At 38.6% G+C, this 18,576-nt stretch overlaps 2 protein-coding genes across 2 annotated transcripts; one reads left to right on the forward strand and one right to left on the reverse strand.

Moving 5' to 3' along the window:
* Positions 1–1,716: 1,716 nt before the first annotated feature.
* Positions 1,717–15,442, reverse strand: LOC141764585 (mitochondrial import receptor subunit TOM20 homolog). Its single transcript, XM_074629897.1, has 5 exons — positions 15,183–15,442; positions 5,638–5,684; positions 4,959–5,040; positions 4,635–4,777; positions 1,717–2,365 (listed from the first exon to the last, which is right to left on the reverse strand). Exons 1-5 carry the CDS (start codon positions 15,304–15,306, stop codon positions 2,321–2,323), a joined length of 441 nt encoding a protein of 146 aa, XP_074485998.1. The 5' UTR covers positions 15,307–15,442; the 3' UTR covers positions 1,717–2,320.
* On the forward strand, positions 7,568–11,967 carry LOC141764577 (E3 ubiquitin-protein ligase TRIM39-like). Its single transcript, XM_074629886.1, has 2 exons — positions 7,568–7,690; positions 9,395–11,967. Exon 2 carries the CDS (start codon positions 9,397–9,399, stop codon positions 11,035–11,037), a length of 1,641 nt encoding a protein of 546 aa, XP_074485987.1. The 5' UTR covers positions 7,568–7,690; positions 9,395–9,396; the 3' UTR covers positions 11,038–11,967.
* Positions 15,443–18,576: the final 3,134 nt, after the last annotated feature.

Raw genomic sequence — 18,576 nt, forward strand, 5'->3', positions numbered from 1 at the left:
ACAGTATACTGTATGTCATTTATTTATAGTGGGCATAAAAAGTTAATGGTGAAAGTTAATTAAGAGAATAGACGCTAATAGAATTTTCTATTTTGTGTGAAATGTGGTGTAATTAATTACTGGTCACTTTTTATTTGTTTTGTGAATACTGGTAAGATGGCTATTGAGTCAAAGAAATCTGTAAATATGTGATTGTTAAATAAAATCTGTAAATAAACTAGTTGTTGAACACAAAGCCTGAGTAAGCAGTGACTTGAGCACCAAACAGAAAAGCCTGGTTTACACATAAGTTGTATTTCATGAGAAATACATTGTGTTTCCTGTAATCCACGTTTTTTATCCTACAGTGATGGAGAGCATAATGATGAATGTAAATAATGTCTTCAGAATATTTTCCACCTGGCATGTGTTAGTGCTTCACATGGCTGTTATTTATATACCAGGTTTTATGTGAGAGTTTGTGGTATTGTATCTGTTTGTCTTCCTGTCGCAGAGCGCCGACTCAGTGTAGCTGGTGTTGGAACTGAACGCCACCAAACTGGAGGCCGGGTGAAGAGGTCGGCGAAGAAGGAGAAGCAGAAGAATAAAACTGACTGAGGAGAGATGGTGGATCCAAACAAAGAATAAAAAGTAAAGGACAGAAGAAGAAACTGAATAATATAAAAAATACACCATTTATAACTTTTTACCTGTTGTATCAGATTATATTGTCTGGTGTTCCCGTTATTGTGTTAAAATAAATGCGTTCTTTAATTTTGTCAGAATTCGTTGTACAATGGTAGTTCTTTGCTGAATGCAAATCTAATTTTACAGCAAAACTTGTAAATGTGTATAGTTTCTAAATGCACATCATAAATCAAATTAAAACGGAGACACAGACAGTAGTGATGTGTTGGAGCTCTTTCACTGAGATTCATCTCCGTAAAACATACGAAGAATCACTTCCAGAGACAAATGGATCAGATCAGAACTGTGGTGAGTTCAGACTCTTCGTCCTTTCACTTCTAACATACAACTAAAACCACAAAGTGTAGTTTTTACATTTCTGTTTGTATACACATTAAACAATCTACACACAATATGTTAATAAGTGAGCTTTAGAGGTGTTGGCAGGTGTGTTTTTAAACTTTAGACAGAGCCAGGCTAGCAGTTTCCCCCTGCTTCCAGTGTTTATGCTAAGCTAGGCTAACCACACCCTGACTGTAGCTTCATATTTAACATACAGACGTGAGTGTTATTGATCTTCTCGTCTAACACTCAGCAAGAAAGCGAATAAACATATTTCCTAAAATGTTGAACTGTTCCATTAATGCTGTTTTCTTTGGGACACGAGTGTATTGCAAAGCATTGTGGGATTCCAGGCAAAGCAGGACTGACCAGCGACGAAAACAATTTGATTCGAAACGCAGTTATTTCTTTGAAGAAATGATAAAGAAAAAGTGACGCAGTAGTGAAACAGGAAGTTTAGTCTTGACCTGCTGTGGATGAATCTCTGGAGGAGAAGATCTTTACTGTAGTTTCTGGGACGTCTCTTTGATCTCTAAAATTACAGGTACAGAAATGAAGAGCTGCTGGGCACAAAGTCACACAAACTGTTGTAGGATGCTTATTTTAATAATGTTTAATCACTAGATTGCGAGCGTTGACCCGTGCACAGCGACAAGCACGAAAGCTCATAGTGTTGACCTAATCAAATAAACTCACAAGACAACTTCATAGTTTGTTCACATTTTTTATTTTGTCTTTCCTAAAGAGGATCGTCCTCTTTAAAATGAACAAAAATCACTTTTTAAAAAGTGTTTAGTTGAGACTGAACAGAAAGACGACTGATAACATAAAACAATAAATACTTTGTGAAGCATCCGAGCAGAGAGAAGATTCCTGTTTGTGTCACTTTCTACGACTGATATCATAATAACCATGAAGATGGTTGTCAGACAGTGTAAACCTGGTACATGATGCTGTCAGGATGCGTGCTACACCACCCTGAGGGAAGGAACGGATTCATGTTAACACCCAGTCCAGTTAATGAGAACATACCTAATGATGGTGGAGCGGGGACGGGCTCTTGTAATTCTCTGGCCGTTATGATCCAGATACTCTTTATACCCCAAAACGGGTAATTTAAGTAAAAAAAACAAACACTACTGTCATGGATAAACCAGGAATAAAAAACGAATTCCCTTTAGGACGCCTTGATGGGAAGTGATGGACGTCGGCCGGAGTGATGGAGGCCGAGGCGTTAGCAGGTCGTCATGGAAGGAGGGGTCCACATGAGGAAGAGGAGGGGGAAGGTGGCGGGTGTTTCCTCTCGATCCTCTCATTCTATATCGTCCTCGCTCAGACTCTGTGCACTCACAATACGCTGCAGGACAGAAAGCAGAGAACAAACTGGCTTGTTTTACCTTTTCTTGTTTTATTGATACTGTGTGATTTTAAACTTGTTGTTGTTTCTGTGTGGAGAACACGGCCTCGTTTCAGAAAGCAGGTTTAACAAACTCTAAACCTAAGTCTGAACTCTGAGTTGACTAATCCTGACGAGGGAAACTCTTGAGTTTTCGGTTTCAGAACAGCTGATCAGAGTCAGTTCAATCAACTCTGAGTAGGTTGAACCTGAACATAAAAAGCCATCATCAATGGAGCTCTGATACTACGATTCACCATGGCAACAGGTAAATAAGAGGCAGAGCCTCCATTTTAATCCAGTGGACGTAGAGATATTAATCAGGGCTGTCAATCGATTCAAATATTTAATCGCAATGAATAGCAAATTAATCATACATTTTTTTATCTGTTCAAAATGTATCTTAAAGGGAGATTTGTCAATCATTTAATACTCTTATCAACATGGGAGTGGGCAAATATGCTGCTTTATGCAAATGTATGGATATATTTATTTTTGGATATCAATTAACAACACAAAACAATGACAGATATTGTCCAGAAACCCTCACAGGTACTGCATTTAGCATAAGAAATGTGCTCAAATCATAACATGGCAAACTCAAACCCAACAGGCAACAACAGCTGTCAGTGTGTCAGTGTGCTGACTTGACTATGACTTGCCCCAAACTGCATGTGATTATCATAAAGTGGGCATGTCTGTAAAGGGGAGACTCGTGGGTACCCATAGAAACCATTTTCATTCAAATATCTTGAGGTCAGAGGTCAAAGGACCCTCTTTGAAAATGGCCAAAAAAAATTTAGCGCAAAGTTCGGAGCGTTATTTAGTCTCCTTCCCAAAAAGCTAGTATGACATGGCTGGTACCAATGGATTCATATGATATCAGTATTTTCACTCAAGCTTTAAAACTGAGCTCACTACAACCTCTGGATGATTGATTGCATTAATGCGTTTTTAAAAATGTGTTAAAAAACGTGAACGTGTCAACTTTGACAGCCCTAATATTAATGCATGTATATGCTGACCGGGCATATTTATCTTTAAAAAAAAGTCAGAGTGGGGAAAGTGTCAATAATATAATAAAGTTGTATTCAGTGTTGTCCATTAATTCATGATTCCATTACCAGACTGACATTTCCTTTATGATAAAGTTATGGAATCTGATTGTGTATAAGGCTGTGGCCTACATTACATTTTCAATAGATTTGTTCAGCTTTTATCTGACAGGGACTAACCACAGGGACCGGCAACAGAAGCTGAAACATACAGTTGAAGATTCAAAAATAAAATAAAATATATCTAAACATAGAGACATGATTGTAAGCTCACAATCTGACCCAGTAATAATGTGTTTGGTGATTTAAAGGTTAAAATAGAGTAGATTTTAAATTGTAGACATCTATTTGGATATTGGCTAAACAGCATTCAGTGAATTCATTTCAGCTACTTCAACAAATGCAGTAAATTTAAACAGTCACTGAAATGCTGTTAAAACACGTTCTGACTATAGGCAGCATATTTAAAAAACTCACTTTCTAAATCCATTCTGCAGCTGCAAAACGATCCTGATCACTCACAAATATTAACATATTATCTCCAATGTTAGAGGAATTATGTTCCAGCGGTGCGACCAAATCACACCATGAGTGACAGAGATAATTATTCATTGATTCTACGTGTCTGAGCTTCATACTGATTATACTATTTAAAATGAGATTACACATTATGTGCAGTAAACAAACAGCTGTCTCAGTCACAGTCATAAACTTCTTTATAAAACAGAAGGACATTCGGAGGTTTTATTCTGAGCTGAGGGGGACTAGATGCTGTGTGATATTTGAATGTTCAAAGAAATGACTGACAGCACATAAAAGCAGTAACTTTTGATAGTCCGGATTAACAAACTAATATCTTTAAATTCTGACGTGAACCTCCGCTAATTAATGTACTTTGATACGGACTGAATGAATGAGGAAATAAAGCAGCGTGTCTGGCTCTGTAAGATGGAGGAGACAGAGAGAAATTCAGGGTTTGTTAAAGAAAACCTAGGTTCACAGAGTCAGTTACCATGGTAACTGACCCAGAGTTTTCTGGAACTGAAAGTCCAGAGTTTTCCTCATCTCTACAGCTTCACTAACTCAGAGTTTTCACTAATCTCGCTTTCTGAAACAGGGCTCAGGAAGACTAATGGAGGTCCAAATAAAAAATAAAGAGGGAAGTGTTCGCCTACCTGGCTGATGCTGGGCAGTTTGGTGAGCAGCATCTGGAAGACGGGCGGAGGCAAAGTCTGCTGCAGCACCTGCAGCAGCTGCTGAGGCTGACCACACACCGCGATGGCGTTGGTCAGGTGGTCCACACCCTTCTCATAGTCTCCTGTGGAGCGAAGCACAAACACAAGACATAAAGACACACTTACAGACTCCACAGAGACCAGAGGAAGGACTTTGACCCAGCTCTCACTGCTGCCTCGATTAGACCGAGAACCAATAAACATCACGTGAATGAAAATCAAACTGTGAATGTAAAAGGAGGTGTTGGTGTGTGGAGGTGTTACCCTGAGCCAGCAGCTCCTCCCCCAGCTGGATCTCCTCCAGGAAGAACTTCTGCACCGCCTCAGCGTCCTTCAGGTCTGGGAGCTGCAGGACAAACATCCGTCAGCCACAGGAAGTAAAACTCTTTGCTTGTTTTTTTGTTTGTTTGGGGTCTCTGTGGTCAGACCTCACAGGAAGTCATCATCTCATGAACAGTAATAAACGTTTTGAACAGATAATATATTTTTACGATTAATTATGGACAATCATGCGATTAAGTATCTTAAATATCGATTGACAGCCTTAATAAAAATACATAGTGGTTGACTGTTAAACTAGATATATCATCATATTCTTTCATTTACATCTTTACATACTACATTTTTATGCCATTTCCATCAATACAGGAAGTGAAGAGGTTCTGCCTTTAAAATAAAATCCTAAAAATAGTGTTCACTGCTTCTACTAGAAAAATGAGTTATCTTGTATTATGTATTAATGTTATTACATGATGTGAACAGGATTTTAAAGAGAAAAACAAAACAAAAACATCACTGATAATAACACTTATATTGTAATAACATAGGCTACAGACAGGATTGTATGGTTTTTCCTTACCATAAAGCACACTCATTTGTTCTGAATTGATTGACAGGTGATATCAGGAAGTGTTACAACACAATAACAAGTGTTTGTGCTCACCTTTGCCTGGCCTGCCCTGTCTTTGGCTACCTTCTGCTTTCTCCTCCCTGAAACAGAATCACAAAACAAACAGTCAGAGTCCAAATTATCACAGTTTTACTAACTTAAAAAACAAAAAAAATTGTTGCAGCACACAACTCCTCTTAAAACAACAAACTTTGGTTTTGGTTTTAACCATTTCTTCAAAAGTTACCTTGATAGAAGTGGTTTCATCACTGACAGCTGACATGTCTCTATTGTCTCTCTGTATACAGTATATACAGAGAAGTAATTACTGAAATTAAGTGCATTAAATATCTATTTATGCCAGCCAAAAATAATATGAAAATGAAGGTTTGATTTCATGAGAATCTTCAGGGTAATAACTGTTTGACTACAACTGGGACAAATATGATGAGGATCACATGAATGGAAGGGGGAGGAAAAATGAGAGACTACTCCATGTGTTACATAGCCAACACATTGATTTGATGCATTCATCAACCCTGCATCATGACACACGTTATGGTGGGTCATGAGTTTGAATTTGTGAGAATTTGAAAAAAAGTGCAGCAACATATCTATATTTATTTAAATTTTTTTTTTTCCATTTGATCTGCTGCAACAGGAAACATACCACTGAATATTTAATTAATATATTATTACTTTAATACAATTTACAATTTTTTTTCTATTTTGTCTGATAAGTGGTTTTGCTAATTACTGGTCACTTTGGTAAACTTTTATTTTTTGTGAATACCAGTAAGATGACTTATGAGTCAAATAAATTAGTAAATTTGTGATTGTAGATAAAAACTGTAAAAAATAAACTAGTTGCTGTACACAAGGCCTGAGTAAGCAGTGACTCAGTGCTGAATTCAAAGTCATTTTGCTTGTTGCACTACAGTAACAACAGCATCAAGCTTCCATGTACAATACTATAACTGGTGTTATGGCACACAGCGACCACTGGATGGACCCCAACACACAGGAACAACAAGCATGGAGTCACTGTACTGTTAACCAAACACGGCTATATGTGGAGACACTGTTTGTGATACACGTACAGGAGGACAAATAATGTGTTTGTAAATGGTGATCCATTAAATAGTGCAACAGTGACCGTACTATATTTCTTGGTCTTGTCCTGGCCTGTGCAACTGAAGAAAAAAAAAAACAGGATGAATATACCAAAAGATTTCTGTTGCAGCCAAAACCTGAGCTCATCTTTTACCTGATGTGAACAAGTTGAAATTTGCATCCATGTCTGTCCAAAATGTCATCACGCCATAATTTTATCCTATTAAAAAGGTGTGTGAAATTGTCATAATTAGCATATGAATTATTGAGTTTATGGCCAAAAATGTGTTTTGTGAGTTCCCAGTGACCTTTGACCACCAAAATCTAATCAGTTCATGCCTGAGTCCAAGTGGATGTTTGTGCCAAATTTGAAGAAATTCCCTCAAGGTGTTCCTGAAATATCGCATTCTCGAGAACGGAACGGATAGACGAACGTACGGACCAACCAACGTACAACCCAAAAACAATATGCCTCAGGCCAAGGCTGTCGAAGGTGTGGAGGCATAAAGATATGTTTGGGATTGTCTTCTATCAATGCACCTTTTTATTGTCCAGTAAATTGTTTACGCTGCTAGTAGTAGCAATTAGTATAGTAATATATATTAGAGTATTCTTACTATTCCACTTCTCACAGAGTGCCTACACAGCTTAGTGCTTCCCCTTAAAAAAATGAACTCTACAATAAGTTAGGTACAGAACAACCTTCCCCTCCCCTCATGTTGAGCCAGGAAAAACCTGTATGTAATTAAAATCATGCCTAAGCTTGAGGAAGTCAAAACCTGGAGCTGCAGTGAGAGGCGGAGCAAAACTGGAAAGACAACGTTTCAACGTAATATTTCTTAAATGAAACTCAAGGTTTGTTAGTGTCGCAGGAGACTTGAGACGGTCGAGACAAATCGGTTTCTCTCAAAAGAAACATTAAACTGAGTTCATCAATAAAGTGATTCATCAGGTCTTTTTCAACAACACATCAGAGACTCTTCTGCAAACACTGGTGAGTACAACTGAGAATGTTTACTGTGTTTTAAAATCAAACTAAAATTTGATTTCTTCTCACTTTTGTTTAAAGAAGGTAAAGTATATTGTTGCTGCAGCCATTGTTCATATTTTTCAAAAGAATAAAACTTTAAAAAGGATAAAACTGGGATATATTGGGCATGTTCGAAAACTTTTCCTCTTACAAACTAAGCTTCGGGCCTCTGGGTGGAGCCTTTTCTATGGCAGCAGTTGACCCACATTTGAGAACTGGTTTGTTTGCAGATGTCTGACTGACTGAGTTTGAGAACTTTGATTCAATGTTTTAATTCAACCCGATGATGTTGGGTCTGGGCTGGGCAGTTCAGGGCCGGGGACAGATGTAACGGGCACCGCAGTATTTTTCTTAATGAAAAATAGTTCTCTTCATTTTTAATTACCGGTATGTTTTATGGTTGTGATGCCGCTCAAGGAGGAGTACAGGGCGCAGTTTCACACGTACACAGACAGACCTGCTAAATGTGACTAATTGCGACTAATTAAATTGTTTAGTCACAACACGCACGTGACAGATTTTTGGTCGCATATGCAACCTTGTATATGTCTCTCAAAGACACAATAGTCTACATGAAACTACCACTACATGAGATATGGATTCCCCCTTCCCTGTCACATACTTTGTAACTCTCTCAAAGTGCAACAGCTACCTAGCTAGCTAACCCTACCACAAGGAAGGAAGGAAAAGTAGTAAAGCCTGCTTGATTTAATTGGCCAAGTTGGACATTGATGAGCGGTGCAACTCTATTCCTGGCACTGGAAAGTTGAGAGCATTTTTTCCACCAGGCGATGCATGGTGGGAAAACAATGGTTTTGCTGGCGATGCATTTCTAGAGACGCGTCTTGGTGTGATCAGTCCCTAAGGAATTAATAATTAAAAATTATAACCCCAGGAATTTCTTGGAGGTGCTATGGCTATCCTATGGGAAGCTATATTTCAAAATTAATATTTGAAATAAAAGTGGAAGAACTGTTTAGAGAAATAAATATCTACACTATCAAAAAAAACTATCAAATAAGTTGAAAACAACAATATGCGTGACTCCTTCTTGAATCTGTTTTGTTACAAAATAGTGTGTGGTGTGACCAGATGTTCTTATACAAATGATAGTAATGGGAACAGCCACACAACCTCAGTGATAAAGATGCTGGCTTAGCTAACTAGCTTCTTTGCAGTCGTAACACGGCCGGAGGGACATTCTCCACCATTATTACATATTTATATGGATCAGTACATGGATTGGTAACCTCAGCCTGATATCTGACGCGTGAATTACATCAGATCGGAACTCGATACCGAGCAGAGTTAGGAAGTTAACAGAGAGAGCAAAAAAATAAATAATCGCAGATGGCACAAAGCAACAGCTAACAACATTGGTCGGCTGTTAACTGCCCCATTTTGTCAAATTACCAGGACCAACAGTGTCCGTTGGAACCAAAAATACACCCCGACATTAGGAAGGCTCTGATCTCATCTGACTGGATCCCATACTGACATTATTAAGCAGATCAGGTATCAGGCAAACATCACTGATCCACATTAAATATAGTTTTCTGATCTGCTCCTGTCATTACAGCAGTACTTCCTGCATGTGCATTATAATATCAAGAAGTCTGCAATTAAAATATTTTTGACCACAGTTTTACTTTTGTTCTCAATGTGTAGATATGGCTGCTGTCAGCTGTTTGCTATCTGAAGATCAATTTCTGTGCTCCATCTGTCTGGATGTGTTCACTGATCCAGTCAGCACACCATGTGGACACAACTTCTGCAAGAAATGCATCGATGTACACTGGAATACTAATGAGCAGTACCGGTGTCCCATGTGTCAAGAGGTTTTCATTAGAAGACCTGACCTGCATATCAACACTTTGTTCTCTGAGATGGTTGCTCAGTTCAGACAGTCAGCTCAACAGAAAGCCAGCAGAAGACGCTCAGAGCAACAAGTTGCCAAACCAGGAGAAGTTCCCTGTGACTTCTGCACTGGAACCAAACTGAAGGCCCTGAAGTCCTGCCTGGTGTGTCTGGCCTCCTACTGTGATACTCACCTGGAGCCTCATCTGACAATGTCAGGTTTGAAGGCACATCAGCTGATCGACCCTGTGGAGAATGTGGAAAACAGGATGTGTACGAAGCACGATAAACCTCTGGTGCTGTTCTGTAAGACCGACCTGACATGTGTCTGCATGCTCTGTAATGTTGAAGACCACAAGATGCATGATGTTGTTCCTCTGAAAGATGAATATGAAGGAAAGAAGGCCGAGCTGGGGAAGACAGAGGCTGAAATCCAGCAGATGATCCATAACAGACGACTGAAGATTCAGGAGATCATACACTCGGTAGACCTCAGTAAAGAATATGCAGACAGAGATATAGCAGAAGGTGTTCAGGTCTTCACTTCTCTGATGGAGTCTGTTGACAGAGGTCTGGCCAATCTCATCGACACGATCAAAATGAAGCAGAAAATAACAGAAAAACAGGCTGAAGATTTCATCAAAGAGCTGGAAAAGGAAATCTCTGAGCTGTCAAAAAGATGGGCAGACGTGGAGCAGCTCTCACGCTCTGAAGACCAACTCCATCTTCTCCAGAGTGTCCAGTCCCTGAAAGCTGCTCCACCCACCAAGGACTGGACAGAGGTCAGCGTCCGTCCATCATATGAAGAGACTGTGGTGAAAGCTGTGGCTCAGCTGGAGGAGACACTCAGTAAAGAGATGAAGAAGCTGCTTGAAGCTGAGCTGAAGAGGATCCAGCAGTATGCAGTGGATGTGACTCTTGATCCTGATACAGCTCATCCCCATCTCATCCTGTCTGATGATGGGAAACAAGTGAATGATAGTGATGTGAGGAAGAATCTCCCAGACAACCCAGAGAGATTTTCTAATTGTGTTAGTGTTTTAGGAAAGCAGAGTTTCTCTTCAGGCAGCTTTTACTTTGAGGTTCAAGTTAAAGGAAAGACTAAATGGTCTTTAGGAGTGGCCAGAGAGTCGATCAACAGGAAGGGAGACCTCACACTGAGCCCTGAGGATGGGAACTGGACTATATGTTTGAGAAATGGAAATGAGTATGGAGCTCTTGCTGATTTAGATGTCAGCCTCTCTCTGAAGTCTCGGCCTCAGAAGCTGGGGGTTTTTGTGGATTATGAGGAGGGTCTGGTCTCCTTTTATGACGTAGATGCTGCAGCTCTTATCTACTCTTTTACTGGCTGCTCCTTCACTGAGAAACTCCTCCCATACTTCAGTCCTGGTCTTAATGATGGTGGTAAAAACTCTGCCCCTCTGATCATCTCTCCGGTCATAGTATACTTATAAATTTCCTGCATTTATTTTATTCATTAAAGGGAACAATTGTACATAAGGTATTTAGCGTGAATACCGTATAATTTAGATCTCATTTCCTTAGGAATCTATTAACTGTGGTGATTGACTTACACTTCATTGTAAAGACTAGTGCAGTGCCCATTCAAAACATGCCTGTTCAGAACGGGACCCAGGGGCAGACTTTACCGTTACGTTTAAGGTAGGCAACTGCCTGAGGCCCCCAACTAAAAGGGCCCAAACAGCTACAGATTTATTATGATGTTTAGATATGAAAAATATTGAATCATGTTACTATTCTAACTCATTGTGCCCCGAAATAACTTACAAATCACTTAAAAAAAAATATGTAACTCATCTGTATACTACTTACTGTGTACTTGTACTTCAGAGGAAAACATTGTAGTACTACATTTACCTGACAGAGAAATGTTACTGGTTACATTGCAGATTCAGATTTTACTCACAAAATAAAACAATTAAAATGTGATGCATTATTTAGTAAACTATCCAGAATCATATTAGAATCCAAAGCTCCGACTTGAACAGATGTTAAGTATATTTAAGTACATTGTGCTGATAATGCCTCTCCTTCACTCTTCACTTGAAGTAAGCGTCTGAATGCACGACTTTTACTCTGCGTTATTAATAGTTTCACTATTAATAGTTCATAGTTTTAGGCCTACTTCTTCTACCACTGCCAATACCAACATTCCCAGTATGAGAAAAGATTGTGAAAAGTAAAGCAAGATGGCATTTGCCCTTGGGGCCCCCAGATCACTAAATCCACCCCTGAAAAACACACTCAGGTCACGGTTACTCACGGTCAGAAAAATTAAGCCACCATTGTAAATACGAATTTGTTCTTAATTGACTTGCCTGGTTAAATAAAGGTTAAAGGTCAAATACTGAATGTGTTGCGTGTCCGAAGTGTGAAGTCGAATAACACAGGAGGGAGGCACAGACAGACAGATTCCTGGCTTTATAGTTAGATTTTGTATTATATGCATCCAATTAAATAGCCAACACATTTATTTGATGCATTCATGTCTTCAACATTGCATCATGGCACAGGTTGTTGGGATAATATCTATCTAAACCTCTGTTAAACCTACAGACATTTATTTTCACTTCAAGAAGAAATGACTGTTTCTAAAGACACCAAATATGACGTTTGATTTTGAGCAATTTTGCAAAGACTGCTGCAAAATATCTTGTTTTTTATTTTTCTATTTGATGTGCAGCCACAGAAAACATATTGCTGAATATGTAATTATGTCATAAAGCATTTAGGATTAAGGCCTATTACATGCCTATAATGTCTACAGAATACAGATTGTGTCATTGTTATAGTGGGTATAAAAAGTTAATGGAGAAAGTTAATTAAGGGAATAGATACTGGAAGAATTCTCTATTTTGTGTGAAAAGTGGTTTGGTTAATTACTGGTCACTTTGGCCAATGTTTATTTGTTTTGTGAATACCGGTAAGATGGGTTATGAGTCAAAGAAATCTGTAAGTATGTGATTGTGAAATAAGAACTGTGAAATAAACTAGTTGTTCACCACAAGGCCTGAGTAAACAGTAATTTGAGCACCAAACACTTAATGGAAATACCTGGTTTACACATAAATTGTATTTCATGACAAATACATTGTATTTCCTGTGGCTTTTTCACAATAAAAGCTCATCTGTGTTTCACCAGTTGGAGGCTTTTAATGTGCCGCAGTGGCAGGAGGAAATATTTGTTTCCACTAGCAATGATTGAATACAGTATGTCTGTAGGAGAGTGAACAGTAATCAGTGAGGCAATGAGATAGAGTTACACTGGATTATATGCTGCATAGTTTCCAGTCAATCCCTCGTGTGAGTGATGGCGATCACCAATCCAGCAGGGTAATGGCGATCGAATGGCCATTAATAAAATAAATAACTACTGTATGTATTTCGATATCTCAAAGCACCAGCAAGACCCATTACTGTTAGCCAAAAGTCTCTTTCTGTTTAAGAGTCACCTACTTTGACTGGAAAAGGTTTAATGATTGATTGTCAAAACTTAGCTCAACAATTGGAAACGTCTCAAAAAAATCATTAACCTGTCAGAAACTGGAGGTTCTGAATAAAATAATAGACTGCACAAGACTAGTTTGTTAAGGAGCTTGTTGGTCCTCTGCCCAGTGATAAAAGGCTGAAGTGTTGCTCTTCAAGCAGCCTCACACACCGTTCCCTGAGTAACACCATAATCACCATTTGGCGGAAAGCCCGGCTCGCAGGACAGTGATGCAAACTGTGTTGTTGTGTAACAGCTTTATGCGTGAACCTGTTTTGCTAGTCTGCTGAGGTGCCCTTAAGCAAGGCTAGTATTGTCACAACATAACAGCAACAACTGTAAGTATGCCCTAAGGCTCTGGATAAATAGTTTTTTGTTTTTTTTTAAATAAAGTTACACCAAACTCCATTAAAATATTTGTCAGTTTAACATGACCTTGCGAATATCTACAAGGTACATACCAGATAGTATATGACATGAGGTACTTTAACAATATATAGGAGCATCTCTTCAGTTCAGCATAAATAATCTTACTCCAATAACATATCCACTTTGGCAGTTTTACTTTTTTCCTTCAGTCTTTCAATAAGATATGTAACATATACATGTAATATACATGTATCATTGATTTGCATAAAGTAGACGAGCCCTCAACTTTATGCAAATGAGGAGCGGGCGTTATGACGCCTAGTCTCTCGAATCGCGACGCTACCAGAATGCATTGCGTGGCTGCTTACATAGACAATGAATGGGGTGCTTGGAAAGCACGGAGCCCGTGGACACGTACCATTATCGTTCACTTACAAGAGCCGGCTCAAAAAGCCGACTCGTTCGCGACCGACACATCAGTAACCGGGACTACAGAGCCTTTCACACAAGCTGATACTGTGTCAGTCTCCTTTAACTGGTGTTGCATGGTTAGTCAAATATAAGCCGAATTAACCAGAAGACCTTGTGGACTTGTGTACGATCTTCAGTATTCACCACAAAGTATGCCAATTGCTCAGTTAATGAGAAAACACTTAAAAACGTGTAAAAACTGAACAGAGTTCGGCGTGAGAGCTTCATCCTACAACACAATATAAGGGTTGTTACCGGGATTAGTGATGGGAACTCCGGCTCTTTTTAGTGAGCCAGATCATTTGGCTCAGCTCACCAAGAAGAGCCGGCTCTATCGGCTCCAAACGGCTCTTTGTTTTACCACTTCTGCATTTTGCACAGTTTTGACCTATGATTAGTATGTGTGCAGATATATCACTTAAATTATTCAATATAATTATACTAAACCTTATAATTTCCAAAATACCACAATTTTACATGCTGCTTCATTTCCGACTGTCACTCATCTTGTCTGCTATTCGCACATCGCACTCCTCTCTCGACTCGAGAAACGGAGCGTCACAACGCCCGCTCCTCATTTGCATAAAGTTGAGGGCTCGTCTACTCTATGCAAATCGGGGGCATCCGACGCGACTCGCCGCCTCTCGAAAGTCCCGAGAATTTTTTTAAAAATAAACGTCGTCAATCAAAAATAAAGACAGATTTAGCAACTGCACGGTTTATTTCTCGCCTCAAATGTTTTCAGAAACACATTTCGGTGAACTATTTTCGTGAAATAAGAGAAGAAAGTTTCCAAACGAGCCTCCATACTGGTTCCGGTTTGAAAGCTGGGAGCAGCAGCCAACGGCAGGAAAGCTTTCGTCCAATCAGGAGCCGAGTGCCTTGTTTCTAGTGACAGCACACCAAGCGTCCAATGTTGGGAAGCGTCGCGTCCCCTCACGATAAAAAACGCCCCTGTGGACACGTACCATTATCGTTCACTTAAAAGAGCCGGCTCTTATTGTTCACTTAAAAGAGCCGGCTCAAAAAGCCGACTCGTTCGCGACCTACACATCAGTAACCGGGACTACAGAGCCTTTCACACAAGCTCATACTGTGTCAGTCTTAACCGGCAGGCTAAATCAACCAGAACCGGTATCCAAACCCACACCGGGACCGGGTACCGAGCTCTGGAAGGCCTCGATGAAGGTGAGGAAGAGGAGGAGGAGAGGAAGAGGAGGAGGAGGAGGAGAGGAAGAGGTCAACACTCACGTTCCCGCAGCCTGTTCTTGAAGTTGGGGTCACTCCGTCTCTTCTTGTCGAAGTAGATGCAGTAACCGACGAGCAGAGCTCCGCACACTCCCGCGGCTAACGCACTGGTCCTACCGCCCATCATAGCTCCCGGGACCCGGTCGGTTCGAGGAGGATTTACGGGTTAATTTACCGTTTTTCTTCTCTCTCCGGTGGCCGGGTGGTTTTACGTGAAGAGTCACAGGCGGAGCGGCTCAGAGCAGGGCAGGAAGGACCCCTCAAGGACCCCGACGTCTGAGCGGTTTGTAGCCGTCTGCAGAATGCCTGACTGGAAAGATGTGAAGAATAAAAAACATGTTCACAGTTAAAGAAGCTTATTCACAGGTGGATGTAATTATTGTGGACCAGAGGAAACGGTGGAGCATGTCATATATCATATTGCATTGTGAGAGATATGAGGAAGAAAGAAGGCATTTGAGTCAAGGCCTCAAAGAGATTAAAGTAGACTTTGATTTAATAGATATTCTACATAATATAATACACATAATACACATAATATACACAATAACTCATTAAATGAGTGTTACAGAACATTATTTCAGTATCTTAGACAAATTAATATGATTGGAAAAATATGAGGTTGTTTGTTTTCTTTTTTTCTTTTGGAAAATGTGAAGAATAAAAAACATTTTCACTGTTTTTTTTCCAATATTATATTTATTGGTTTTTTTTGTTCATTTTGAAACAACAGAACAAACATTCAAACACGTCCCCAATAATAACATTATCGGTACAAAGAAACTTAATAAACCTAATATTAATATAAAATAAGCCAGTATAGATACAGGGGAAAAAATGATCTACAAAAAATAGATATATAAGTACAGAGAATATACACAAGTAAAATAAATACAATTTAAAACAATAAAATCAAATCAAATCTATTTATAATCCAAATCCAATCCAAATTTATTTATAAAGCACATTTAAAAACAACAAAAGTTGACCAAAGTGCTGTACAATTATACATAAAAACATAACAACACAATAAAACACTAAGACCAACTTAAAACCAACAGGAAATTAAAATAATAAGAGTGTTAAGACCAACAGGAAAGGAAAAAAGGATTAAAATAGTCAACTCTCATGCTAAGCCAAAAGCCAAGGAATAAAATACATACATATATATACTGTATACATATATACATACATACATACACATATACGCACACGCAGTATATACACATACAAAAACACAAATACATATAATCAATTAAAAAAAACAGTGTACAATTCAGTCATCATCCTATTTTATCACCCTATTCACAATCAACATTTTCACAGTTAAAGAAGCTGTAAATGAGCTAATAATGGAGTGCTTGAAGAACTGTCAGTGTTTTGAAATTCAACAATACAACTTTGGGTATTTTAGACATGAATATGAATTCTGATTATAAGTGAGAGACATAAACCATATGACATTGTGCTTTAATACTTGATTGTGCTCATTGTAGTTTCTGCGATAAAGACATTTTCTTATCATATTACATTTAGTCTTTGGGCACATTCATTTAATTATTCATTCATTCATTTATTTATTTATTTATCGTAAGTAGTTAAGTAAAAGCACTCATTCTGCAGTAAAATGTCTCCTTTGACTGATATATTATTATATATGACATTATTAAATGTCTAGTCTATTGCAAAAACACAGGTCCCATTGTGTGCCCGAAGACTAGATATAGTAAATAGAGAAAACTCACTTTCTGCCAAATGCTTTGACTGATTTGGAAAATTTGATTGAAATTAATCATTTCAGTTGCAGGTACAAATGGGTTGAAATGCATACAGCAAAAAAGTAATATTTACAATAAGAATAGCCTATAGTAAATTAAATTTAAGAAAAATGCACCAATCACATAAAAAGAAAAAAACAAGGAAAAGAACATACACCCAAACAAAGTGCTAAATTATTCTCTTCTCTACTAAGATTAGAAAAATGTATATAAATTTGTGAATCAGAATTTAGTTTCTTCTTCTTTCCTCTCCAATTAATCATCTCATGACCTCTCAGATTTACCTGCTGACCCTTTGGTCCCTAAAATTTTACTTATGCATTGATGCATCAGTGTTACTTTAATAATGTCATATATAATAATATATCAGTCAAAGGAGACATTTTACTGCAGAATGAGTGCTTTTACTTAACTACTTACGATAAATAAATAAATAAATGAATGAATGAATAATTAAATGAATGTGCCCAAAGACTAAATGTAATATGATAAGAAAATGTCTTTATCTCAGAAACTACAATGAGCACAATCAAGTATTTGGTATCTATGAGCTCATACCAAGTTGAATATTTAGGATATACACAGATATGCAGTGTAAAAATGTCATGTGTACAACATTTAATAAACACAATGTTAGCGTTTTTCCGCATTTTTCAAAAAATCTTGACTATCTTAACTATTAATAAAAGTGTGATCTTTTTATGTGATCTCAAAATTTCAAAATTGTACTGTTAGATACTTGCCCAAAGTTTGTCCATACCAAATTTGAAGTCTTTTGCTCAATCAAAACAAATGTTGTGGCATTTTTCTTTATCATACTCATATAGTCTTTGGAGACAAATGGGTTAATGTGAAGCACATTGAGTTCTCTTGTAATGAAATGAGCTATGCCTGTTGTTTGACCAGGACATGCACTGATATCAAGAGACTATCCTGATAAAATAAAGGGTCATTTCACCAAAATCACAAACACTTGAAACCTCAACAGTCAGCAAAACCTAAACTACAAGCAAATGAGAAAAACTGAACCTGGATACATTCATAAAATTGATGCATAATTTCCTGCATATTGTCAGTACTATTTTAATGTGTGTCAAATGTGAGTCCAGTTCCAGCTGTTGTTTCCCCTCAGCGATCACCACAGATTCATGTCAAAGTGTTAAATATGTTCCTGTCTGACTGACGCTGAGTCACACAGACACAAACAGACTGAAACAAGCATCACGCCCTGTGGCATTATGGGTACAGCAGGCTGAACACACACGCGGTGACTCCTATCTGTCTGCAGGGGTAGCTGTTGATCCATCACAGCCTCCACGAAACACACACAAACACACACACTCTGAGATTACACTCAGTCTGTCACAGTCCAACACACACACACACACACACACACACACACACACGCAGTCCAGAGGTGTGTGTGTGTGTGTGTGTGCATCCTGTCAGACTGTGATATCTTGATATTTGGAGGCCTGATGGTGTTTAGGATTTAAACACAGTCAGCAGCTCGTACGGCAGCATGAATGAACAACACACAACACTGGCATGTGTGTGCGTGAGTGTGCAGATACACACACACACACTCGCCTGGATGGTTTAATCCAAACGGTCCTGCA

The sequence above is a fragment of the Sebastes fasciatus genome, chromosome 3 (genome assembly GCF_043250625.1).
Source record: "Sebastes fasciatus isolate fSebFas1 chromosome 3, fSebFas1.pri, whole genome shotgun sequence".
Classification (NCBI taxonomy): Eukaryota; Metazoa; Chordata; class Actinopteri; order Perciformes; family Sebastidae; genus Sebastes; species Sebastes fasciatus.

Bases quoted from the DNA above. Each gene is read 5' to 3' on its own strand.
- LOC141764577 (XM_074629886.1), top strand. From the start codon at position 9,397: ATGGCTGCTGTCAGCTGTTTGCTATCTGAAGATCAATTTCTGTGCTCC.
- LOC141764585 (XM_074629897.1), bottom strand. From the start codon at position 15,306: ATGATGGGCGGTAGGACCAGTGCGTTAGCCGCGGGAGTGTGCGGAGCT. The intron at 4,778-4,958 runs GTAACACCTCCA...TTCGCTCCACAG, and splicing joins GGAGGAGCTGCTGGCTCAGG to GAGACTATGAGAAGGGTGTG. The intron at 2,366-4,634 runs GTAGGCGAACAC...TCTGTCCTGCAG, and splicing joins AACTGCCCAGCATCAGCCAG to CGTATTGTGAGTGCACAGAG.